General features: G+C 41.1%; 2 protein-coding genes and 1 long non-coding RNA gene across 7 annotated transcripts; all 3 read left to right on the plus strand.

Annotated features, from left to right (window-relative positions):
- Nucleotides 1–5,363: 5,363 nt before the first annotated feature.
- Nucleotides 5,364–8,357, plus strand: LOC148221552 (uncharacterized). The gene is made up of 3 exons (XR_015807858.1): nucleotides 5,364–5,387; nucleotides 6,324–6,413; nucleotides 8,017–8,357. It is a non-coding gene; the product is annotated as an uncharacterized LOC148221552 (long non-coding RNA).
- Nucleotides 8,358–8,486: 129 nt separating this feature from the next.
- On the plus strand, nucleotides 8,487–18,995 carry UTP6 (UTP6 small subunit processome component). Its single transcript, XM_014878268.2, has 19 exons — nucleotides 8,487–8,670; nucleotides 8,816–8,900; nucleotides 9,539–9,580; nucleotides 9,664–9,756; nucleotides 9,900–9,947; nucleotides 10,736–10,799; nucleotides 11,220–11,338; nucleotides 11,810–11,887; nucleotides 12,256–12,337; nucleotides 13,340–13,421; nucleotides 14,025–14,206; nucleotides 14,817–14,896; nucleotides 15,628–15,705; nucleotides 15,851–16,030; nucleotides 16,753–16,833; nucleotides 17,542–17,651; nucleotides 17,738–17,804; nucleotides 18,087–18,159; nucleotides 18,722–18,995. The coding sequence occupies exons 1-19, from the start codon at nucleotides 8,579–8,581 to the stop codon at nucleotides 18,877–18,879; spliced, it is 1,794 nt and encodes a 597-aa protein (XP_014733754.2). The 5' UTR covers nucleotides 8,487–8,578; the 3' UTR covers nucleotides 18,880–18,995.
- Nucleotides 18,996–20,146: 1,151 nt separating this feature from the next.
- On the plus strand, nucleotides 20,147–24,871 carry COPRS (coordinator of PRMT5 and differentiation stimulator). Of its 5 annotated transcripts, XM_088176557.1 has the most exons (5): nucleotides 20,147–20,240; nucleotides 20,314–20,415; nucleotides 21,341–21,428; nucleotides 21,955–22,206; nucleotides 24,180–24,871. In XM_088176557.1, exons 2-5 carry the CDS (start codon nucleotides 20,347–20,349, stop codon nucleotides 24,347–24,349), a joined length of 579 nt encoding a protein of 192 aa, XP_088032683.1. In that variant the 5' UTR covers nucleotides 20,147–20,240; nucleotides 20,314–20,346; the 3' UTR covers nucleotides 24,350–24,871. The 5 variants fall into 5 exon arrangements, with proteins under 5 accessions (XP_088032683.1, XP_088032681.1, XP_088032682.1 ...); XM_088176555.1 differs by having other exon boundaries at nucleotides 20,154–20,415; XM_088176556.1 differs by having other exon boundaries at nucleotides 20,154–20,415; nucleotides 22,036–22,206.
- Nucleotides 24,872–26,800: the final 1,929 nt, after the last annotated feature.

Consider the following 26,800-nt stretch of genomic DNA (forward strand, 5'->3'; position numbering starts at 1 on the left):
TAAAACAGTAGAAGATTATGATACTGTATCTTTTTGCCATAAAAATAAAAAGTACCCTAACAGAATGGAGGAGAAAAAAAGGCAGTTTAATTAGTTTAAGATGACAAATGGAAGAAACAATCAATTGCAAGCCAGGGCTGCTGTTGGAACAAAACCCTGAAATGAAAGTAGAAATAGGTGGTAGAGGTGCTTTCATGGTATGTCAGATTTTCAGTCGTGAGATGGTCAATCCATTCTTGTTTTCACATCCTGTTAGTGGGATTTGCATTTGATATCCAAAAGATCAAATTTGTTTCCTGCAGATTGAAAGCATATGCTACTTGTAAATCCCCTTTTCCTATGGCTTTTTGCAGTCTGTGCATGCCCAGCATTCCTGTCATCTTTAATGGATGAACTGCAGTGATTTTTGTCCATTCAGATATTTATGTAAAAGAACATGCATATTTTATAGCACTTTCTGGATTTTTGTTTTGTTTCATAGTTACATGATTTTATTGGTTGCCTGTAGTACCCCTATGGCCACACTACTTAACTTTTCAGCTTCCAGTCCTCCAAATTACTGTGTCTCAGCACAAGAATATTCACAAAGTATTTTTTTTAAGAGAAATAAATACTTGTGTATTTGGAACTCAATCTAAATGAAGGTTCTGTCAGTATATTTATACTGCTTTCCTCACATCTTTAAACATAGATCTGTCTATATAGATTGTTAATAGCTAACTAAATACTATTACATATCAGTTTATCTTCTGGGAAAGTAATATTATTAATTAATTAGTTAATATTATTATGTAAACTCGGAACAAAAGAGTGCTTATGAGCTAAATATATAAACTTTTGGTCAGCCTTCATTAAGGATTGTTTCCAGATTTGGGCCATCATGAAAGCCAGGGTCAGTATTTAATAGAGAATGTTGTTATTCCCCACTGGTGAGGCACTGGAGTGGGGTGTTCAGGGTGTTGTTGAGAATAAGAAATCCTCAGTGACTGTTCTGGGTACCTCTGTTTCTTTATTTTGGCCTCAATCTAACGAGCAGAGTCAGTAGGATTCAAGGGCATCCAGTATGGAAGAGACTTTACATACTCCACTTCTGTGGTTAACTCCAAACCTTGCTTCTTGTTGTTTTCATTCACACTCTATTCCCAAACCCAGATTTTCCATGAGAAATGAGGATGCACAAATGCTCCAGAACTGAGACAATAAAAACACCTCATGTGTAGATGGGAAGGTCCCATCTGTGTCACTGTACTCCAAAACCAGACCCATTTCAATGACACTCTTTTCTTTCATTTACACAAATAAACTTCACTGGGTGCTGAGGTAACATCACCTGCAATAGTTATTAATTCATTTTTTCAGTTAATATTCTTTATTTTCAGTCTGATTTGATGTAGATCAACCGTAATTGGCCATGGAACTTGTTGGTTAAGCTCCTCTTCCCTATCTACTTGGAAAACAAAAGTCAACACCCACTAAGTGTTTTCCCAGACTCTTGTAAACAGAGGCTACACAATATTGCACCTGGAGAAAGGGAACAATTCCAGCTTTCCAGGTAATAGCATGACAGCAGTCCCAGCTCTGAGTAACAGCACCGGAGCAGTCCCAGCTCTGAGTTACAGCACAGGAGCAATCCCAGCTCTCTGAGTAACAGCACAGGAGCAGTCCCAGCTCTCTGAGTAACAGCACAGGAGCAGTCCCAGCTCGCTGAGTAACAGCACAGGAGCAGTCCCAGCTCTCTGAGTAACAGCACAGGAGCAGTCCCAGCTCGCTGAGTAACAGCACAGGAGCAGTCCCAGCCCGCTGAGTAACAGCACGGAAGCGGGTGGAGTACTGGGTGTATTTAAGATGGCACAATCACACTGCTGTTGGGGTGGAAGCTCTCAGTTTCTCAGTTTCTGTTCTTTCTGCATATTAGTATACAGTGCTGCCCTGCTTTAATAAGCAAGGAACTCAGCAAAGAGAAAATAAACTTTGCTGTAAGGGAAGCACTGTGGAGCATGGCAAAAGGGAAGAGTCGGGATCCCACACAGCAAGCCAAGTGTAGCCATGAATGCCGTGTGTGTGAGAGAGATTGACAGAGCAGCCACTTGTGATTCTCATTCATATGTTTGGCTGGGGACAGCTTTTGTACAGAGCTGCTCAAATGTATTCCAGGAGCGCAGCACGCAAGGAACTTGGCCCTCAGGGAATCTTAATGCACCCACAATGCACAGCTTTCAGCCGGCAGGTTGCTCGTGTGTCTTGAGTTATTGCAGGGAGTGAAAAGTGAATGCACAGGATGTTTTGCACCAGGGAGTCACCTGCCTTCTGCTTTCACATGGTGAACAATCAGCGATAGTTAGTAGTCAGTATTGCTTCGGACTTGTTTCTTTGAGTTCTCTTAGTGATTTTTCATGACTCTTCTACAGTGATTTTTTTCCCCCTGATTTTCAGTTAACGATTTATTTCTGCTTGGTGGATTTTTCAGATTGAGATTTTGTCATCAGAATTGAGATAGTGAATTAAGACTATTTGTTTCAAAGACATTGTGAAAAGCCTGGGCCCAATAGATTCATTTGCTCTAGAAAGGTAGGACACCTCTTAAAAGGATTAAAATGTAAAACCAGAAATATACTTACTACACAGAAAAAATCCATGCCAAATTTTGAAATTTAAATACTTAATACATGGGAATGGACTAGGAATCATTCCAGTTCATGCTGTAATTTCAGAGATGCAGTATGTGTAGTACACAAAACTATCAAAAAATAATTCTAAGTGAACTTTCAGGATTTGTGTTCTCTTAAGTGAGTCCCGGAAACTGTGAAAGATACAGCAACTGAAACACTTCAGATGCAAACTTAATGATTAAACTCAGAAATGCAGAGATCAAAGAGAAACTGCTGGGAAGATCTGAGAATTAAGTCAGTTACAGATGTAAATAGCAGTTTCTGAACAAAAGGTCTGTTGACAGTGCAAGAATGAAATCTTCAATCACTCAAAAAGAAAAATATTGGCGGATCAAAGAACATGTCACTAGACAGTAAAATAAAACCTCAACTGAATTAGTTAACTAATTAATTTCAGCTTTAAGTAAGGGATAAGTTTTAACAGGGACAATTCTTTCTTTTGTGGCTAAACCAAGTACAGATTAATAAAGTGAGAATTTGGAATTTTATCACCATCAGTTACTTAAGGGATAAGATCAAGTCAGAAACTCCGTTCCCAGTGTTTACCAGTTAGCACAGATACAGAAAATTCACACATGGGAAAACTTATCTAAATGTTTCATAGGAGAGTTATCTGTGGTTTCATATGCCAAAAGTTGCTTCATAAGGCTTTTACAAGACTTTATCTTGTTTTAGGAATGCTGCTTGGGAGGTTATGATTCTGCACACTATAATCTGAATTATCCATACTCCAGAAGTAGTTTTACTGGTTGTTGTCATGACTTTGCTCAAAGTACTTTTACCATGCTAAAACCATCTCTATAGAAGGATGTGTGAAACACAGTAGGAGGCAAATTGTAACCAATCCTAATTCCAGTTTTTGGAAGGAGAAATAAATCTGTATGTTATATAGTTTATGCTTTTTATTGTACCAGTACAATTGATGCTGGCACCAACATGCTTGCATTTAAAAGATACAAGGCATTTCTCTGAGGAAATTCTATCTTTCCTGAAATTGCTACTTATGGCACAGGTCACCCAAGGCCACGCCACAATTTCACCTACCCTTCGAAACATAGACAGGTTAGTGAGGTAAATTAAGCTTAGCATGACTCTGCTCTCCAGACCTCTGGCAACAGACAAGAAATAAATCAAATTAAAGATAATTAAGCAATATATTTTGTGGTGTCGACATTTTGGGAGTATGTAGGGCAGATGACTGATATAGTTTCAAATTGTTGAAATGTGACTGGCATTGCACTAGGTTATGAATTGGCAACTAGGACATGATGACTGACTAGCTGTAACTACCCTGCTGCATATAGACAGACTGTCAGCTACTCACCAACCAGCCAAATGACAAAATCAAATTAAAAGGCACACTCAGAGCCACTACTGTGCAAGCCCCTGGAGACCCTGAATAAGCAGATGGATCTTATACTCAGTGCCAGATGTGAATTGGCAAGGAAACAATTCCAGAGGAATCATTCCCCTTCACTGGAAATTCCCTGTGTATAGAAGTTCAGATCTTGGGGCAAAACAGAGTGCCTCAAAATGAGTAGGAGGAACAATCTGATTCATAAAAATTCAAGTTCAGAGCCAATGCGGAGAAGAAAGTAAAGGTTTTTGCCTTTTAAAAGAGATGATATGTAAAGTATCAGATAATAGTTCTGTTAAGGCATTACATGAAAATATTTATATTTGTTGGTTTTGGGGTTTTTTACCACTTAGAGCAGAAAAAAGAGAAGAGTGAGTGAATGAAATTCCAGGAGGGATTCAGATCTAAAGTTGCAGGGTCAGTGCCAGCAAGCTGCAAGCTGCTAACAAAAATTAGCATTTTTCTATCAGAATGGAAAAAATAACATCTGTCTAGGATATGTACCAGGATTAATGCTGGTATGGAACAGTCCAACTGACCAACTGCAAAGTCTTAAATCTAAATTTTTGGATGCTCAGAGTGGAATTGCAGTGATGAAACCACTATTTATTCAGATTGACTGCTGGTTTTGGCAGGGGTGAAACCAAGCCATCATGTAAATTATTTTAATTACAAAACTAAGGAAGTTAATACAGTCCAAAGTTTGGGCTAGTCTATTTTTGAGAGTAAATTCCAAACTGTTTTATTAACAGATGTGCTCATATATTTTTAAATTGAAGTCCCACATGCTTAGTAAATGCTTTGAGGGCTTTGTTAAAAATATATCCTGAAGGAATCAACCATTGGCTCAGCTGAAGTCTGTGGAAGCTTCCCAATTCTTTTCATGAGGTCATAACATCACTCTCATTGTTTAAAAGGCATTTTCATAAAGTACATGCTAGTTGTAAAATACTGTACATCTGGGGGCATCTTCTAAAAAAGCTATAATTGTTTCTGCACTCAGGAAGTAAAATAGCAGAAATAAAAAAGATAGATATAAATCAATTTGTAATTTATATACAAATAATATTTGTCATGCACATTAACCAGTAAATGTTTTAATATAGACAAAACTTAAAGGAAAACCACTGTGATTATTCCTAATTCACAAGGTATCCATTGCTTGCAGATATAATCTATAGATATTAAGCTGTGACAGCTTGCCAGAACTCCTCTGCAAGGACCTACTGGTGGAGTTTTTCCAAAGAGACTTCATAAAAGCAGCAAACTGCAGGACCCTACAGTTGCCAGCTGCATCAGTCGTTTCTCCAGTTTTCCCAATAAGATTTGTTGAAACTCTCTGTATCACAACGTCTTTATTGGTAATGGATCCCTCCTTAATTTGCACTGATGCATTTGGAATGTCAGCTTCCAAAACAAGGCACATGGGAGGCATTTAAAGTAGATTTTATGAAAGGGAAATGAACAAAGAGCATGTCAGGTTCCATTTTGATTTGCATGACAAATCCGGCGTGCAGTGTTCTGGTGGGTCGGGCTGGGCTTGCCTGCCACTCACAGCGTTTGTCACTTTGGTATGAGCACTTTTGACAGTCCGTTATGTTAATTGTTCTAAGGATTGTTTTGCTGGGGGAAGAAAAGGAAAGGCATTTTTATTTTTGTACTTGTTCCATCTACAGGAAAACAGGGCTATCTGAGGGAACAAAAAATGTTTTCAATCGGGTTTTGATCTATTTTTAAAATAAATAATCCCATGAGGTCATCAATGAAGTTCAGTATTTTAAATCTTATTGTTACTCACTCTGTGGTTTTGAGTGGGAAGTATTAGGCCCCTAAACTGGAAACTTGGGGAGTCTATTGTTTTGGTGCACACCATTCTTTGATCCTTTGAGTCCCACAGTGATGGGTCCTGCAGAGTGGTTTGTGCTGTGCCTACGTGCCTCTATGGGATGATATTGTGGTGCTTTGACAAGTGCTAGCAGGAAATTTAATGCCCTCTGAAGCCTTGTTGGACACCCATTGTTACCAGTGTGTGGGGAACTCTCAGACCTGTTGGTAGATCTGTGCACAGGACTGAATTCTCCTGGAGGCACATTCAAGGTGGAGGTTGGTGTGGCCCCTGAGGGCACACCCACTCCTCTACCATCTACATTAAAACTGTCATGGATGGTTTGGTGAGTTTCAAAGTTCCCGACTGACTTCAGGTGGCAGAACACTGTAGGTTGATCAGTGTTTTCAGACTGATAGAACAAACAGTTTCAGAAGACTCTGTTGTTTATGTTGGTGTCTCTCTTTTGCAGTTACTGCTGATTTTAAGCCAAAGAAGAGCTGAATGGTTGAAGAGAGAGGAGAAGAAGAAGATAGAAACAGAATTTTCCAGAGGTTTTTGGGTAATGGCTGACATTTATCTTTTCAGTTCATAACTCCTACACTGCATGTAGTGTTCTCATTTACATGTTGGGATCTACATGCACCATGACAGATTAGTTCTAAGTACAGAATGCTTTCTAGTATAAAATCATGCACTTATATGCAAAAATACTCAAATGAAGTGAAACAATCCAGTAGTAATTCCAATTACATTCTTGCCCAGCAATTCAGTCTGCTAATGTTACTTTTGATGCCCAGTGCCTTCCTCCTTAAGGCCTATTTTAGTAAAATATGTGGACTTGCACAAGAATCAGCTTGAGCTGGCACATCTCAAAATATCAAACCCAATATAATTAACAAGTTACTGGTGACTATGAATAACACTCTTCCATCATCACTGAGAAGGACTGCTGTGCTGCTTTACTGAAAGCTGAACTCAGTGGGAGGTGAACTCACTGAACTTTTGATCCCGAGGGACTGCAGGCTTTGGGTCACCAGTGGGGACTTCTGTGCTGGGACAGCCCTGCCGATCCCCCTCCAACCTGTGGCCATTCAGTGTGGTACAAGGGAGGCTCCAGGGAGGACAGTCTCCATCAGGAATTGCCCTTGTCCTTGAGGGGTGGGTAAGGGGTCCCTTGGCACAAGGCAGCTGCAATCCAGAGCTGCTTGGGTCACCAATTTCTGAATACTGCACTCCTCTGTAGTTCTTGGTCTTGTGACTGGATGGTGCCTCTCCATTTCCTGGTAGCTTTCATGTTTGGTTACTTCTTGGAAAATCATGTAACTATTTCCTGTCAGAGTGAAAAGTTGCTAAACCTCTCACACTAAGAATTAGTTTAGTTTTTTTTAATAGGTCCCAACAGTGAATAAAGCCACCACAAATCCAAGTCACAGTAGGAGAAAAAAATTACTGCTGTTCTTGATAGTTCTTATAAAGTGTTTTGTCTGACCTGTGTTTTTAACAAAAGTCAATTGCTCAGGTACTCACTCTGTACTTGGCAAGACCTAATAAAACTTTTGGCTAGTAAGGGAAAAATCACTCACTTTTTTTTTTGGCTATTCTGTGCGAATTCTGTGCCAGAAGCCCTCTTGCCCTTAGTCTGCTGCCTCTTCCTCTTGTATTTGTTTTGTCAGAGACAAACACCTGCCTTTTCCCCCAGCAGGGAGCCATGGCTGTGACAGGGTAGGTTTGGAGTTAGAGTTGGTTCTTTGGCTGACCAGCTCAGTGACAGCAGTGAGAACTCAAAGCATAAGCAGCAGATACTGCTGTGGATAATACACGTTTAAGCAATTTTCTCAATAAATTATTTCTCATCTCAATTTTTTATTTTCTGGAACATCTCTAATTTCAGAAACAAAAATTTACTGTTGCCTGGTTTTATTGTTAATTTCCTCAGAATCATAGACCCATGGAATGTTTTGGGTTGGAAGGGACCTTAGAGATCACCTAGTTCTAACCCTCTGCCATGGGCAGGGATCCTTCCACTGGACCAGGTTACTGCAAGCACTGTCTAAGCTGACCTTGAACACTTGAGGAATGGGGAACTCACATGTTCTCTGGGCAACCTGTGCCAGTATCTCACCACCCTCATAGTAGACGATTTTTTCTTTAAAATTTGGAAGGCGGAAGGAACAAAGGTGCCATGTGAGAGACAAAGAGACATTTGTCCTGGAGGAATTCCACCAAGAAGCAAAATCTGGAGCAGTTCCAGGCTGATGTCCCATCAATAAGCCTGGTCAATGCCATCGTGTTTAGCTGCAGGACTGGTGCCAAGAGGATGGTGTCACACTCTTTTTGGTGATGCCCAGCAACAGGACAAGGAGCAATGGACATAAACTAAAACACAAGAAGTTCCAGCTCAGCATGAGGAAGAATTTCTTTCTGTGGAGTGTGGCAGAGCACTGGAACAGCTTCCCAGTGAGATGGTGGAGCGTCCCTGTCTGGAGACATTCCAAACCCTGCTGCAGGTGACCCTGGCTGGGCAGAGGGAGGTTGGACTGGGCGATCTCCAGAGGTCCTTTCCAACCCTGCCGAGCCTGTGGAGGCTGCGACCCCTCCAGGCGGGCAGGGGGCGGCAGAGCGGCGCGAAGGCCGCGGGAGCGGCGCGGAGGCCGCGGGCGGAAGCGGGGCCGGGCCGGGCCGGGCTGGGCTGTGCCGGGCCGGACACGCCGGAGCCCCGCAGCCATGGCAGAGCGCATCGAGCAGCGGCTGGAGGATCGCATCCCGGAGCTCGAGCAGCTGGAGCGGGTCGGGCTCTTCACACGCAAAGAGATCCGGTGAGCGGGGCCGGGGCCGGGGCTGGGGCCGGGGCCGGGGCCGGGCGGGTGAGCGCACGTGGTGCGGCCGGGAGCGCTCCGGGAGCTCATCTCCCGTTCCCGGCGCTCATCTCCCGTTCCCGGCGCTCATCTCCCGTTCCTGCAGGGCTGTCCTAAGGAAAGCTTCGGCTCTGGAGTACAAAATCCAGCGGAGAGCACTGCGGAAGGAGGATTTCATTAATTACATCCAGGTAGGCTTCACCGAGCAGCAGAGCGGGGCAGCTCCGGTGCAGACCCCGCTCAGTTAGACCTGGGTAGTTTTGTAGTGACCCACGTTAGAAACAGATCAGAAAACGAAGACCCCTCCTCACCTGGCCCCTGGTGTTCCCCTGTGAGCGGGTGTTGGCACCAGAGTATGAAGCGTAGCCAGGAGTTGGTGCCCGAGTTTGGGGTCACGCTTCACTCGTGTTGTCACCTTTTCCTGTAGTTTCTTGTCTCTCCAGGGATGTAGAGCTCCCAATTCCCCGGTGTGCTGTGCAAAGTGTAGTTAAGGGGAATTAATAAATTCATTATTAGGAAAAGGTTCCTGGAAGGATGGTCAGGCACTGAACAGGCTCCACAGGGAATGGTGATGGCCAGGACCCTGACAGAGCTCAAGGAGTGTTTGGACAACGCTTTAAGGCACAGGGTGACATTGTTGGGCTGCCCTGTGCAGTACCAAGAGTCTTAGAAATACAATGACCCAGCCAAAAATTACTGTTTATGTTTTCCTGACTGTAATATTTTTTGTCCACCTGATCATCTGTAAAAAACTTGATGTAGTTTTTTCTTACTTTGTTGTTATGTGCCTCCAGATTTGCTTTTAAATGTTTTTTTCTTCCCATTGTAGTATGAAGTTAATCTGCTGGAACTGATCAAGAAGAGAAGAGCAGTAAGTTTGTCAGTTGTTAAGAGTGCAAAATACTTTATGCCAAATTTTCTATTGCAATAAAATCAGTGCTTTTTTCGTCCTAGCGCATTGGATATTCATTTAAGAAGGATGAAATTGAGTACTCTATCCTGCATAGAGTCCACAGCCTGTTCAACCGAGCTACAGGGAAATGGAAAGTAAGTTTATTTGTACTGAGATTTGGAATTCTTTCTTTCTGCATGCCAGGTCATTGTACCAAGGGAGTGTTGTTTACTTGTCTATGTACAATCGATTTTGTACATTGTGAGATTGATTCTCTTCTTCTTTTGATTTCCAACAGGATGATATCCAGCTCTGGCTTTCCCATGTTGCATTTTGCAAGCAGTGGGTGAGTTTTCAAATCCTGATCTTACCTAGGTTGAGACTGGTGCTTATTCATGTATCTGAAACTTGATTTAAAGATAGGGGTACAAACTTTAGTGCTACATGCTGTAATACTGAAATAACTTTGATAGTATTGTTGGAGCTGCCTGGGATTTTCACTGATGTATGTAAGTGTAGAATTTGACTGAGGATGAATTAGTATGAAATTTGATGCTTTCAGGGACAAAGGTGAGGCTGTCTGCATTAAATCTGGAGTACCAATTGGTTTGTGAGAACCATAATATTGGTTATACCTTCTCTGAAGTGAGTGGTTCATTTGTCTGTGAATTGTGATTTTGTTCTAAATATTTATGGTAGTGGCTGTGCTGAAAAGCCTAATTCTGTCAGTTTTGTACTCGATAAACTTATCTGTGCAAGGCTTTGCATTACTGGCATTCAAGTGTTGTCATTTCTGTACTGAAGAAGGTGACTGCATAGTGGTGAAGGTGACCAAAGGAAAATACAGTCTCTATCTCAGAAGAGGGCAGTGAAACCATGGGTTTGGGACTTGGGTAACATTTGTGTTGTGGGGTTCACAAAATTTGAGTTAGCCTTGCTGCTCTAATGTGGTGGCACTTAAATGCTGGTCCCTACTGAATAAATCTGAGAAACTTTCTACCATAGATCAAGTAGCAGAGAAGCGTCTTTTTCAGAGCAATTGCACTACAGATTGTGACCTTTCCTACTGAAACTTTGGTGCTAGGAGTTCAATTCAGTACCAGAGTTGGTGAAACTAAACTGCTTCTTTTACAGAATGCAAAACATCAACTCAGTAAGGTGTTTTCTACCATGCTGGCGATTCATTCCAATAAACCAGGTAAATGAGTGCTGTATAAATGCCTCAGCACAGATTGTGTGGTGTTGGTTTAAATTCTTGCAGATTTCAGCTCAAGCTGCTGGGCTAAAGTTCCCACTCTCTATTCTTTGTCTTGCTGCTTCACAGGGAGGGGCTCTGACAGGGGTTGTGCTGAGTAGTCATAAAGGGATGTGAAGTAGGTCAGAATGACCAATTCTCAGGTAGACTGGGCACTCAGCTGATGAAAAAGTGAGAGATGTGGAGTGCTCATGACTGCTTTTTTGGCTTTTGAAGACATCATTAGATCTGTAGCTAAACCAGATTAAACTTCCTGGATCTGCCTGTCTGCTTTACAGTTTTATGTGGGAGATAATCAGTCTTATTCTGGGGCTGAGCTCATGTTGAGAGAGTGAACAAATTTATTTGTGTCACCTGTTGCAGCACTGTGGATTATGGCAGCAAAGTGGGAAATGGAGACACGACTGTCATCAGAAAGTGCCAGGCACTTGTTCCTTCGTGCTTTGCGCTTCCATCCAGAGTGCCCCAAACTTTATCAAGAAGTGAGTTCCTGTTTTTCTTCTATGACCACTTATGTGATCAGTCAGAACGAATCAATTCAGCATATTTCCCAGATCTGTCTGAGACAACTGGAAAAACTTGTTTTTTCGTCTACAGGAAAATGTCAAAAATATTAAAAAAAACAACCCCAAAATTCCTTTCTAAAGTACTGTTAAGCTCTGCTAGGACTTAGTTGTCAGGCTCAGTCTGGCATCCCCAATCTTTGTTTGAGGAACTTGGTTTTCTTTGGGGGCAAGTTAAGGCATAAAGTATGACTAAAAAATTATCTTTGCTACTTGTTGCAAATACACGGCATATAGTAGTAGGTGCACAGACCTTCAAAAAAACCAAGGCTCTAGGACATGTGTGGGATGTGGCAAAGTCCTGATTTGTATCTCCTCAGAGCTTGTTTGTGGACTTAGATTTTTATGATTTATCTCCACAGTAATTTCATTTTGTTGTCACTCTTGCAGTATTTCAGAATGGAACTTATGCATGCTGAAAAACAGAGGAAGGAGAAGAAGGAATTTGAACAAGCAAAGATGGACCTGGTAGGTCAGCTAAGCATACTTAAGAGATTTTGTCTGCTTGTGTATTACATGTTGAAATTCACAATTTTGGATTAATGGTTTATTTGACAATGATTTAGAAAAAGTTTGTGTTCATTTTTCCATTTATTTTTTCTTTGTGTTTGTAGAATCTTTTATTACATTCCCCAGTCTGAAAAGTAACAGTAATTTCTGGAAAGTAATGGTCAAACTTCCTACCACATATCTTTATAGTTGAATTGTGCAAATTACATAAAAATATACTTGCATGAAGAAAAACATTAATGTCTTCTGATTTTTCTTTCTCTGTTTGCCAAAATGTTAGCTTAGAAAAGACAGTAATTTCTTCAATGATATGTTTGATATTTCAGGGGGAATTCAATTACTCTGAAGAAATTCTCAATGGGGAAATGGCTCGCATAGTCTACAGGGATGCTTCTCAGAAAATTAAAGGTGAATGAACATTTATTGTATTTATTCATTAAGAAAATTGCAACCTTTAGCCCAGTTCTGCAGTAGGCAATCCTGATAGACTTGGCTTCAATGCACACACTGAGATCCTTTTTTCAAATATACCATTTCTTCAGTAGAACCTATTTAATGCCAGAGTACAAATTAATGGTGCTGGTAGTTCTGATTGCATGTCTTTCCTGCAGGCTGACATCTCTTCCAGCACAACAGCTTTCAGGGTGAAGGGGCCTAGTGCTGGGTTGCAGCCTCAAAACTTAATTGTTTAAAAAAGAAAACCAAAGGACAGTTCAGAGTTACACACCTTTTTTACATTGCTGAACATTAGATCACAACTAATCAGCTACCACTAGTAGCTAAAAAAGTAAGAATTTAGACTAATAATAAACTAGGCTAAATTATTTTAAATTAAGCAGGATTGGTAAAAATCAGCCATTTTATTGAGAGAATTGGGTAAAATAACTGCAGACTAGTAGCAGATATCTTTGAGAACTCATGATAGATGGGGATATTTTTGGAAGACTGGGCAAAATACAATAACGAACTTTAAAAATTAGTAGGGGAAAAGGACATTAGAGGAAATTTCAGAAAGAGTTGGCTTAATTTAATTTTATGGAGAAATACTGGAAAAAATAGGCATACAAATGATTTGCAACCTAAAAATAGTAGGGTGAGTAATGGCTGGTGGGGGTTCACAATGATCTGATTATGTCGTCATGTCACTTGGCATTTTCAAAGGTAAGTTGTGGAGATAGAAGATGGACACAATTCATGGACATCTATTTTGTGCAGCTTTGGAGAGTTCTGTCCCAAGTATGGAGCATTTTGTGCTTTCATGGCAGAGTCAAGTGAGGGAGTAGAGGAGGTGCTTATTAAATTTGCACGTGGAACCAAGCTACAGAAATGCAAAGTGCAATTGATGTAATATGTCGAGGAATTCTTCATCAAATACTCCACTTGATAGTTTTATCTTCTCTTGAAATGTAGGTGTTGAGTTCCAGCTGGCTGTGCTCTCTATTGCAAAGCTCTTTGATTTTACACAAGATTTGCAAAAAGAAATCCTTGAAAGGTGAGTCTTGGCTTTGTGTTGTATTTTTATTTTATTTTGGTTTGGTTTTTAAGAAACATATTCTCATAAATTCTCTAACTTATAGTGGATTGATTGGACTTTCAGAACTGAAGGCTGTTCCTCTAGGAAAATTGTGTTAAGGCTTATGTGAAGTCCTTTAAAAAAAAAAAAAAAAGCATGATCTTTACAAGAGGATACTTGTATCTAACTTCAGAAAGGGCTTTAAAAAACTGCTAAGAAAATGTAGGTAAAATACAGTTGTCACTGACTAATTACTGAACTTAGTTTCCATAAATTCATTGCAGGAACTGTGGATTTTCCTGGTGTTCTTTGGTGGGGTTTTTGCATTTTTTGTTTCTCCTGTTCATCTCAAAAGAAAGATCTCTCTTGACGGCTCCCTGTCTGTTTCTTGTTATTTCTGGAGAATATCCATATTAAATAATATTTTAGAAAGCTAATATTTTGTCTTGTGGAAAGTATTTTTTTCTGGCATTTGTTTACTTAGCAATTAACTACATTTCTATAACAACATAACAACCCTCTTAAACATACCTGCAGGTGAAGATTGGTGGCTGTGGGCTGTTACAAGCATGTTGTGTTTAGTTTGCAGGCCAGATATGCTGATGATCCCCTGACATGGGACTTCATGGCCCGTCGGGAGCTCGAGCTGGGGTCCCTGCCAGCCACAGAACAAACCACAAAACAGAAGAAAGTCTCAGAAATGGCCCAGAGAGAGGAACGGTGCTGTGCAGTCTTTGATGAAGCTGTGAGAGCAGTCCCAACAGGTGAAATGTTCTGCCTGCATTTTAACATTTGTTTCTGGCACTTGAGCAGCCTGTAAAAGCCTTGAAGAAGGTGATGGCAGGCTGTACCATACCTAGGAGAAGGCAAGCAGTTCTACCTCTTGGGGTCTATTTTGTGTGTTGTTTGCTCTTGGAGGAACTGCTTAACTGAAAATATGAGTCTGTTGCTGGTCAGCTGTGAGTAAGCAATGGTTTTATGTAGCCAGGGGAGTGGATATCCAGCTTCAGCCTCTGGTATTATTGTTACTTGTAAAGGAGGTTGTCAAGGGACTATTTGTGGAGTGGTCTCAAACTTGCTGCTTTACAACATTTAAGGCCATAGAACAGTTTGAGTTGGAAGGAATCTTTAAAAATCTCAGCTGAACTAAGAGTTTGATGCTCTTTACAAAGAGTTACTGCCTGCAGCTTGGACTGGGGAGCCATTTTAAAGTGTAATGTTACAAATCTAGGGCCTCTGTTGTAATACAACGTTTTAAAACAAAGTTGGCATTAACACTTTGTATCATTTGTGTCTTTGTATTTCTTAAAAACAAATATTTGTGCTTATTCTTGTGATTCTCTAAAGCGTGATATTTTGCCTTTGCTTCTACAGAGGACATGTGGAAATGCTACATCACTTTTTGCTTGGAGAGGTACAACAGAAAAACCAACAGTGCAGAATTAAAGCAAAAGGTAAAAATTCATTAGGAAATAATACAAACAAATCATCCCTATTTTTATTGACTTCTATAATACCTCAGACAGGAAGCAAATATATTTTAACATTTTATCAAAAATACTTACCTGTGGCCATCATTAAAAATAATTAATCTCTATCTGGGGGGATCACTTTTACTGCCAGTCTCACAAGGGGCCTGCCTGGACATGACTTACCTGGGCATAAACCAGCCTGGGCAGTAAAGCACAGTGACCTCTTTGGATGAAAGCTAAGACTGCAGACTTGTTAATCATGGAATCATGGAATGGTTTGGGTTGAAGACGATCTTAAAAATTCACTGACAAGTCTTTCAAACCTGTGCTTGTTCAAAGGACAGGATGAATTGAAATGACTCTTGCAAATAAGTCTGGGCAAAGTTTGGTGCTGGCACGTGGGTAATCAATTATGCATCTCTGCTTAGGTATGACTCAGTGAATTAATTGATTATCCTGTGCAACTTGTTTCCCTAGTATTACACTAAAAGAACAATGCAATGTTGTTTTTTGTTCCTTAAGGAAGAGAAGTAAATGCTCAGATTTCCACATTATCTTGGAATGTTTGCAGGTACCTACAGCATTAGACACATAATGTGTAATTAGATATTCACTGACATGATACACAATCCAGTTTGCTTCTTGGAATGCTGAAATCTGGTATATATAGAACTAATGCTTGTTTTCTTTTTTTTCTTCTCTGTTGGTTCCAGAGGCTGGAGAGGACACTGAGTGTGTTCAGCAAAGCCCGTGAGTCCAATTTGCTGTCAGAAGCTCTCTACAAGCAGTGGGTAAGAACTGACACAGAAGAAATAGATGCTGAGGCTTTCCTGCATTATTTGTGTGCCTGTCTTGGCCATTTTGAATAGGCACGAAGATGAACAATATTGGTTCAAAGCCCTGCTTTTTAACAGAGCCATATCTGCTGTGTTTTAGCTTCAGCTCTTACTGGACTCCAACTTCTCTGAGAAGGCTGTGGAGGTGGCAGAAGCTGCAACCAGGCACTTTAGCCAGTCTGTGGAAATATGGCAGATGAGGTTGCAGGTGATGATCCAGCTGAAGAGGGAGGATGTGACCCAGTGTTTTGAAGAAGCCATTAAACATGTGAAATCTAAGGTCTGTGCTGGTTTAATGGACTTGCATGTACTTGGGCCAGAAACCTCTGATGATTGGTTGTTTTATTTTGTTTTTTTGTGTTTTTGTTGCTTTGGTTTTGTTTACAAGACATTTACAGTACCTAACCATTTTTAAGGTCAGAAACAAGAACTTGACGTTTCACATGCAAATTGCATTCCCGAATATTAGGGAATTGTCAATTCACTAAAATTCACATGTTAGAAGTTTGAATGCTTACAGGTGACACTTTACATACTCTCCTAGCAGCAAGCTGGTATTTGTGTCTTAATGGAAAAATGTGTTTCCCTTTCTTCGCTGTCTGATACACCAAATGCCTGTGTGGTATTTCAAGCCTTGAATTAGCTGTGTGCTCTCCTGCTCTGTTCATTTCAAACCCTGGGCACAATGAGTGAGGAAACAGGAAGGTTTCTTTCCTTTTTGTTCTTGGAAATCACTTCTGTGTACTGCAGTGCTCAGTGATGCAGAGCTTGGTTCTCATCCCTGGCATTACAGCTGTTCAGCTAAGGATGATTTATCCTGTAAGTGAGGAAGGAAATGAGAAGTGATTTCAGTGTGCAGTTCAAAGCTGTCTTTTCAAGAGCTGTGTGCAAAGGATATTTTTTATGGCAGATAGTACAGAAGCTGATGGCTGTGTTGCTGTCTGTTTCTGTAAATCAGAGTCACTGTATTTCAGCCATTTGATGTGTTTGCTGACCTTGTAGGGCACTTTGCCATTGTGGACCCTCTGGGTGGAATGGAGTGAGGGCACAAACAGCAAGGAAGACACAGAAGCTCTCTACCAGGTACTTGACTAATCAAATCTACTTTTATGTCTGTTCAATAAAATGGAACAATGTGTGTGGATGGAACATGCACCACATGCTTTATACTGAATTTCCTTCATGGATGTGTTGATATCAAAGAATTTGAAGCAAAACTAAGTGCATTAAAGAAACCAGTTGGACATAGACTTACAGGCACAAATGTCATTCCCATGTTCTAAGGCATATGGATGTGTGTAAGCACAACCAATGATGGACTCCTGCTTTGTGGTCTAGAATATTTGGTCTGTTTTCAGACACCTATCTGAGCACGGAAAAGAGAGTTTTCCAATCTGTGTGAAAACATCAGTCTTGTTACAGAAAACAAGAATGAGGACTTTAATCTTATTATGGATTTCCTCATTAGTGTATGGCAAAACGGTTTTTCTTTGCCTGGCACGTTGGGTTGTGTTTTTTCCCTTCCATTTACAACATAAAATGCGTATTTCAGGTGGAATCTTGACTTCAGCTGTTTGTAGAGTATTGTGAAACCCTCTGCATAAAGGGGTTTATGGAAATGCCAGTTCCAGCTCTATGGAATACTGGAGGAGAAATGTATTTTAGACTTAGGAGATCTCCTTTGTGTCAGATGCCTAACTAGGGAGAAGCACTAATTGGGCCATTTAATTGCAGGTTATGTGATAGGTTTACTTTTTGTTTATTTTGTTTTTTTCCCTTTTAAACTTGCAGAGATCCTTACATGCCACAACGCCTGCTGAATCTGTAACTATGAAAGAAATGTATCTTGACTGGACTTACAGAAATTGTGGTTACAAGAAAGTTAAAAGACTCTTTACCAGGTAATAAAACCCCAAACCTTCAAACCTGATTATTTTAGGACATATGTTAAAAGTCCTTAAGTCTAAAGCCACTTACTTTATTTCAGCCTGTGTGAAAATCGTCCATTTTCACTTGACTTCTTCAGGAAGATGATCCAAATAGAAAAGGAGCAAGTAAGTTGTTGACTATCCAATTAATGCTTTGTATTTGTAAAATACAGTTCTAACTTGGGATTTAAATAGGAAATAGAGTAGTGGTGTTAGTCTGTGATCAGTTCGTGTTTGTCCTGTGCAGCTGATTCACAGGGTGTGATACAAACCCAAGTTCCATGGTAACTAATCTTCAGCAGTGTATGTGTGTAATTGCCATGACTCTCTTCCTTTGTCAGAATCTAATCATGCTGCAGATTCACTTCTGTACAAAATAAATGGCCTTTTAATACCTTCCTTTTTTAGGAATCCTGCAAAATGCTTCATCTGAGAGAATACTATGAACGTGCCTTGAGGGAGTTTGGTTCAACAAATACTGGTAAGGGGGATTCTGTTTTTTATTTATTCAGTCGTTCACTGCTGCCTCTTTTATTTCCATCCATTTCAAAAGATACCTGTTTGTTCTGCCCTTTTGCTTGCTGTCATGCAGAGTGGAACTTATTTCTTCTGTGCCATTAAGTGTAGGACACTGCAGGGACCCTCCACTGTCAGCCCAGGGTCATTGGCACTGGGATGGCTTCAGCACAAATTGGAGCAAATCAGGTTCAGACACTGGCTGGCATAAGAGATGTGTATCACTTCTAATTTGGATTTATGAACAGTATGGAGCTATACATTTATAATCAAGATTTCTGCAGTATTCTTTTTAAGAAAGTACACAGCTTAATTATTGTTGCATTATTTCTGAAGACATCACTGTTGCAGCTGGGAATAGAACCCAGGGTTTTGCTCCTCAAGGTGCTGGAGATTGTAGTTGCACAAAGTAAACCCTCTTACATTAATATCAAAGACACTTATTAAAAGAGAGTTTCTTGTTAGGCTTGCTATGTTTGTTAATATCTAGTCAAAATCTAACCAGAACTTTCATTTTCCTTTTAAAGATCTCTGGCTGGATTATATCAAGGAGGAACTAAGTCATCCCCAAGGCAAACCAGAAAACTGTGGGAGCATTCACTGGCGAGCTATGAAGATGTTGCAGGGAGACCTGGTGGAAGATTTTGTTTCTAAATATACTTTATTGCAAACTGGACATTTATGAAAAACTATACATAGTTATAACATGACTGCATTTTTTAACTTCTTTGTACAAAGGTAAATATGTTCCTGGATTTTATTAAAGTTTACCTTCTTCACATTTTATGTGACAAAAAAGAATCGTCTTCTCTGTTGCAGTCATTTCTAGTGTTGATTCTGCCAGGGGCAGATTCAAGTGCACAGTCAAAGGAAGCAAACCTCTGAGGGTGTTTTCATCAAGACTTCTGTGAGCAAAGCCTTGATCCTGCTTAAACATTCAGATAGTTCTAGTGTATCAGTTTTTACACTCTGGAAAGCTAATATTACAGCACCTAAATGCAAAAAACTCAAACCAAATCCTGTGGAAACTACACTTGTGGGTGATCTTTTTATCGTATGAAGTTGAATCATGAAAAGTGGAACACTTGTTATTAGTAATCAGAAATCAATAAAAATACATGCTTATGGCTTTCTAGCCTTGAAATAGTCTTTAATCCTCATGACAAAAAGAGAAACGGCCTCTGCAGCTACCTTGCATTGGTCTCTGCATCCTGAGAGTGATGAAGGGTAGAGGGGAGCTGAGATCTGCTACCAATGTCCTTGAGAGTGGAAAGCTGGTAATGTTTTTTGAAAGAGTGCTGTCCTTGGCTGTTTACAGAGCTACAAACCTGAGAAATCAACATGAATGCTACCCTTGGACCATCAGAGAAATGTAGGGAAAGTACAAGAACATGCAGCAAGTGTTCCTTTGTGCAGTTTCCCAGTGAAGGAAGGGTGACATAATGACAATACAGGGAAATATTTGTTGATTTTGCACTCAAGTAGAAATTGCAGCCCCTCTCAAGCAATGAATTCCTTATAACTTGACTAGCTGGGAATTCAGTTTGGAGCAGCAGTCTGGTAACATTCCTCTTTCTGTGACCAGGTCTGAAGTACATCCTGCTTTTGGTGTTTCCCAACATTTTAGCCAGGCCATCTCCTATATCTTCATGAGTTCTCTGTCGCCTCATTGTCTGACACTTAATCATTTACACCTTCCCTGCCCCTTACACTTTAACTCCTTCTTCTGAACCACTTCTTGCTTCATCAGTTGCACAACTAAAAGTTTTTAAGTGCAAAGTTTGGAGTTTTTAAAGTCCAACAAAACTGGTAACTCTGTCATTTCAGAAAATGGGCCCTTTTTCATCAGCTGTTCTGGTTCCTTGCAAATCTTTGCCATTCTCCCCAGGGATACACATTCCCTGCAAGAACATGTGCTTGACACCTGCCCCAGCTGTTCGGCCAAGGTGCTTCCGGTCTCCTCATGTTCTGAGCATGCTGCTACCACGAGGCCGGAAGGAAATTGTTATCTTTTGGCAAGGGGAAAGCTCCACCCAGTCATGAGAGGTACTGATACTTTATTTACATCTAAATGAGTGAAAGGTGCTTTCTCAGAGCTCTTACGCCTGTGTTTGTCCAGCGTGCAGTCTCCATTACACGGTGGAGTCGGGTCATGGTTGCAGTCGATGATCTCGGAGGTCTTTCCAGCCGAATTGCGCCTGTGATTCCGAAGATGTGCACGGTGGGCTCCGCGGGCTGGGCGGTCGCGTCATTGCAGGCACCGAAGCTGGAGAGGGAGCGGTCCCCCCGTCCCTGGCTGCTTCACCCTGTCCCTCGGGCACAGAGCCGCGGGCCCGCCCAGCTGGCGCTGCCTCGGGGCGCCGAGGGCCGGGCGGGGCCGGGCAGTCGATGGTGCCCTCAGGCCGGCGGGGCCGGGCGCTCCATGGTGCCCTCAGGCCGGGCGGGGCCGGGCCGTCGATGGTGCCCTCAGGCCGGGCCGGGCCGGGCCGGGCCGTCGATGGTGCCCTCAGGCTGGGCCGCGGGCTCGGCCCCGAAGGTTCGGGAGGCCCGGGGAGCGCGGGGCGGGAGCGGAGGCGGCGGGGCCGCCGTGAAGCCTCGCCCGGAGTCCGTGCCTTGCCCTTGGCCACCGGCTCAGCCTGCGGGCCCCGCATCCCGCACCCACCGCGGTTCCTCTTTGTGCGGCTGAAGTGTGAGGAGAAGTCGCCATCTCGGGCCCTGGGCGCCCCTCAGAGCAGCTGAGGGTTCCTCCTGCTCTCCACCCAGCTCCTCAGTGCTGTTGGAGGGTTCCCCTCGGTATGTGGGCTCCCATAGTGGTTGGTTCAGTGTTAGTAGTTTTTCCATTCCTTTGTGTCTTCATGACCTGTGATGCTTTCACATGCTGCCGTTGCCAAAGGGAACGTTTTGGGCCGGGGTTGTGGGGGTGAATGAGGAGATGGGCTGTTCTGTGTTGGCTAATGCTAGCGGTGACCGATGGCAGCAGCACAATTAGCTAAACCTCTGCAGATTTGCCTTCTGAAGTGAATGCCCGTTTGTTTTTAAACCTCTGATTGATCAAGGGAACAAATGGAGACGCTCGGCAACGCTGAAATGTAGCAGTTTCATAAGCAATTAGAGGTGCTACTGCATTTTTTGAAACTATCTTGTAGGTAATGGCTGCTGCCTCTGAGGCTGCAAACTCTGAGGGGAAACAGGTTCCTAATAAGACCGAAACTATGATCTGGAAATCCAGAAAAGGTAGGACAAAATAAAGCAGATAGCAAATATTGAAACTTGGGCACTACTTGGGAAATACACTTAAAACCTTTTGGTGATGCATGGAAAATGCCTCTTTTCTTGCTGCACTAAGTTATTTCCGTGTAGATATTTGTGTATGTCTAGGTATATGAGTAATTAATCAATATGACTGTTTTTTAAAAACCAGAACCATGTTTGCTTTTTTCTTAAATACCTGCAGGTGAATGTGGTGAAACAAGACTGCTGGGTCCTTTGCCCTAGTTTACAGAGTTATTTTCCAACAAGAGTCTGTGTAAAATCCCGATTTGCACTGATGCTATGGTGCAAGGTTATGTCCACTCTTCCCAAATATCTGAAATGTGAGGCAGCTCTGTAGTGATATTACATATATAGGAAACTGTATGTATTACAATAAGATTAGTAGTCACAAAGTGCATTTGTGTACCTCTCTGAATTGTATGCTGAGAACTTAATTGTTCTTGTTTAATTTCTGAGTGTATCTGTTGGTGCTTTCTACTGGTTTTAGAATGTTTGCTGCAGAATATTTTACCTTTTCCTGATGGCAAGTCTGAAGAAATTGAGTCTTCTTCTACCTCTCCCCATGAAGGTGATGTCAGTGGCTCTACTGATGAGGGCTGGTGCAATATATATGCTGACCTTGATGTGTGGGATAGTGAAGTTTCCAATATTCCTGAGTCTTCAGGGCAGCAAGATGCATCTGCCCATGAGGTGGAGGACTGGGATAAAGAATTGGAGGAGTCTGCTTGTAGTCCTTATGGTGAGTACACATTTACTTGTGCTTCGTTTGAGTTTTGGATAGTTGGAAGCAGGTGCTTTGCAGGAGATGGTGTTTAAGTAACTCCATGTTCTATTTTGGGAAGCAAGTTCTTGTTGTGTTGACCTCCTGGATATGTAATGCACAATTTTGTTGTCAAATACAGGATTTAAAGGTGGTGTTGTGGACTTCACCTGGAACTCTTGCTTAAGGAATTAAATTCTTAGGGAGTGGGATGGTAAAGAGGAAAATTCCATGTTTGTGTTGAGTTTCTCTGGGGAAGCAAGTTCAGTGGTGTATCTTTGTTACTATGAAGCAGAAGAGAAATGTGCATGATGTGCAGGAATTAACTTTTTTGTGTAAAAATTCTTCAAGAAAATTCAAGACTGTTCATTATAATGTCTCTCTGGAGCATGGAGTTTTTTGGAACAGTGCTCAGTCTGTGTACGGTTTGTTTCATTTACTGTAGATTTTTTGAGGTTTTTTTGTTTGTTTGTTTCATTTTGATTTTGTTTGGATTTGTTGAAGCTTGATCCTCCTAACTGGTTGTGCACATAATCAGTCCCATGGACAAAAGTGGTAAGGAAAAGAAGGAGTTTCACTTATACTTTTTTAGAGTTGAATTATTCCTCCACTTTGTAACTTGCTTTTATGGTGACTCACATGTTAAGGAGTCTCAACTTTCCAGGCTGGTTCTTAGCACAGAACGGGTGGATGGAGTTTAGCCAGCAGTGACTGATACCTTGCTGTGTCTTTGGTGATGTGGCATAGTACCATTTCCATTTTCTTCTCATTAATGTGTATCTTTTTGTAATGAATACAATTTTCTTCGCTTAGGACATATGAATTCTCCGTTTATTCTAATCCCATAATTAAAATAAACTTTTGTATTTTAATTCCAATGTTTGATAATGGAAGAAAGTGAGAAAGTTTTTACAGCCTTTCCATAAAATCATTCTGATTTTAAAATGGAAATACAGTATTGGTTTTTCACACTGAGTAATCTGTTCACTTTTTGGAGGTTTTCCCTCTCTTCCATTCTGAGCTTTCATTTTAATCTCTTATATGCTCAAATTTATTGAATGTTTTGAATTTTGTACTGGAACTATTCCTTTCCCCCTCACCTTTATTTAACTTTCTCATCCCACCTGTAGCTCTTTAAATCCCCACAAACTAAGGCAGCTGTGACTATTGGATTTGGGTCCTTCTGAAGGATATTGAGTACAAATGTCTGATTTGTTAACTGCTACAAATACAAAAATCGGCTTGATTGGTCATTTTATGGCTTTTAAAGTGTCTTAAGCTCTTGCTGTGATGGCTTGTTTGGTAGTGCTGCTGAAAGGCTGCCATGTGGGATATTGTGTTGGGTCCTCTGCTCCTCCATGCTCTGGGCTTTTTCTTTGCTCAGTGTCTGCTGGTTAGAAATCTTTCTGCTTCTGTTAAAATACTTTGCCCTATTTTTGTGCTAGATTGGTTAAATACAGGCCCAGTAGGCTTAATTCTAGCCTAGTGGAAATGTTGTTCAGAGCCAGCTTTTACAGGACCTCACCCTCCCATTCTGTCCAGTGGCCCAGCTCTTAAAGGCTTTGAAGGACTCCTTATTGGGATGGTGTTATGAAAATCAGCAAGAAGGGGAAGGTAAATAAAAGTTTCATGAGCCTTTTATTCCCAGGGAAAATGTGAAGAAACTGCAGCCTTGTAAGAGCTGCTGCCAGACATTCTGAGTCCCAGGTGTATCGCTGAGCTTTCTGGAAAACTGTTTTGTCTGTGTGGCATGGACCTTCCTTAAAATGAGGACATTGCCAAATTCAGTTTTCTGTTTGCCTTTTTTAAAGTCTAATTCATGAGTGCTGGCAGATCAAATTGAAATAGTGAACTGGAAGATGCTATAGACCTCCATTATGAACTGCTACATTATTCCACTACTTTCCTGAGTATCTCCCATGGTTTAAATCTTTTATTTTTATCTTCTTTAGATGCTGATGATTTCTCCTGTGGAAGTTTTGAGGAAAATAATCTTTTCGGCTCGCATGTATGGAAGGAGGATTGGTTTTACAACCCAGGCTGTCACCACCCACCTTGCTTTGTTTTTCCACCAAGAGTTAGAGCATTTGAGAAGGGCCAGTTTGATGATGCTGATGAATGAGGTTGAGCCTGGTCAGAAATAAGTTTGGCTTCTGTGTTCTTATGTTCTTCAGCAATTGAGCTGTGTCAAGTCCCTTGGCTTTTTTGCAGAGTTGGGCCTGGGGCAGAAATGTGACACCATCTCCAGAGTTTTGCTTAGACTGTTTCTGAGCTGTTCATAACTGCCCACCCTTGCCCTGGAGACAAGAGTGCAGGTGCTGGGTGTAAGGAGTCAGTGCATTTCTGGAGGTTTTGTTTGTATTGTGTAGATCTGTGTTGCTAATTAATTGCTTGAGGAGAAGTATTTAATTTTTGAACTTCAGCTTGTTTGCCAGGCTTCTGTCAGTTTTGACATGCTGATCCCTGTTTTTTTTGTGTAACTTTTACTTTTCTTTCCTTTTCATTTGATGCTCTCAGATTGGTTTGAATAACTTTCAAAACTCTCCCTCCTTCAAGCTTGTCCATTGTATTTCCATATGGTTCTAATGTCCATTTGTGATTCTTGTACTGCTGTTCAACAAAATCAGCTGTGACGAGTACAGAACAACTTGTTTTGTGTTTATTTTTATGTATTTCAGCATAAAGGAATTACAAATATCTGATACACATTTTGCAAATACACTTGCTGATATATAGGGGAGGTCTGCTCCATCCAGTAGGAATGCTGGGTGCTTAAGGCTGCCTCCCAACAAAGATTTCTCCACATCAGACCTTCTTGTGTATGGGCATATTACCTTAGAGTCCCACAGTTGTCTTTATTACATTCTCATGCAACCTCAGATGTGCAATGACAAAGAAAATATCTCTGTTTATATTTATGTTGGAGTATATAATCTCAGTGTCCTGCAAACAGTAGTGAATTAAGGTTCCTGATGCTGTTCTGCTGTTTGTGTTGTGCCAAATGAGATGGGAACACAAAATACCTCCTCAGAGTCCCTGAGAGAACTAGAGCCATATCCTTCTCTCCTTTGCTCTGGAGTTAAAGGAAGTGTTCTCAAATGAAGTATGTAAGTGGATTGAGTGGCTGCTCACCTGAGTAACAATAACCTTCAACATGCTCGTGTTTCATTAATTGCTTTTATCTCAAAAACATTTTCATGGCTTTGTGTTTAGACACTGACTGAACTGGAGCACAGTACAATGGGGGGTTTTGGGTTTTTTTTCTTCTTTTTTTTTTTTTTTAATCATCCAGTGTATGAGACCAAAATAATTCATGCACTAGTTTAAAAGGAAAAAGTGAATGACACAGTGATATTTCCACAATATTTTCCTAGAGAGCACAGGAGGATGAGCTTGTGAGACAAGAGCTTTCAATTCCTGGTTATGTTTTGGTACTAGCAGTCAAAGCAGAGTGGAAACATATTGTTGAGGTTGCAAAAAAGAGGGCCTGGTCTTTTATTCCCATATGATGGAGTGATCTAGGGATTAATATTTCCATCAAAACTTCCTCAGTTAAACCAATTACTGGCTCATCATCTCAAGTGAAAAGGTTGATTTGCAATTATAAATGCAGTATTCATAAAGATAAATTGAGTGCAGATTACTGTTGAACTAACATTACACCAGTAAATTGTAAAAATTCCTCTGAAAACACCTCAGTACTTTAGTGAGTCTGCTTATCCTGTGCAGGCCTGGCTGTGGATGACAAGGCCCAAGGCTTCCCTGCAGAGGGCAGCAGAAAATTGTCTGCCCTGCTCGGCGTGTGCTCAGCAGTGTGAGCTCCCCGGGCTGGATTTCTAACCCTGACAGCAATTTAGATCAGAGTTCTGCATAGCCCTGTTGTTCCCCAGTGAGGCTGATTCATGGCCCTGATTAGTTCCTCATTTTTTTTTAATTTCACTCTGAAGTTATACTTACTGGACTGAAAAATTTCTCCCATGGCTGAGTGAAGAACATCACTTGACTTCAGGCTTAATATATTTTTTTTTTTTACTATGCTTGTGGGAGATATCCCACCATATTCAATAAAGATGAAACGAATAGAATTCTGTGGAAGCAAACCCATCTTTTGTAGAACTGTTTATAAGGATAACCAAAAAGTCTTTATAACACTGATTAGGATGATTTTTCTCTAGTACAGTTCCAAAATTCCATCACTCCTGAATCTTCAAGCCATTTTCCATGCACTTTATAAATCAAGGTGTTTTTTTTACCCTCTGCCTTTAATTGCAATCAGTCTTGTCTGTCTCAAAGGTCTTATTATTTGAGGAGAAATTGTACTGAATGGCTGCCTTGCTAAGCTGTTTGTATTTTAAATGACTGTAAACTTTAAAGATTTATTTTCAGTTTCCATTTAAGGTTAAAATGACACCACCCCCTCCAGCTTTGGAAAACCAGGACTCTGCAGCAGAGGTGCACTGTTCTCTCCAGGGATATGTTGGCAAATACAACTTTGTTCAACTTGGCCCTGCTTGTTAGGGCAGGGACTTGACATAAAGCTTCATCTGAACACTCTCAAACTTCAGGGGATTAG

Source organism: Sturnus vulgaris, chromosome 20 (genome assembly GCF_052056855.1).
Source record: "Sturnus vulgaris isolate bStuVul1 chromosome 20, bStuVul1.hap1, whole genome shotgun sequence".
NCBI lineage: Eukaryota > Metazoa > Chordata > Aves > Passeriformes > Sturnidae > Sturnus > Sturnus vulgaris.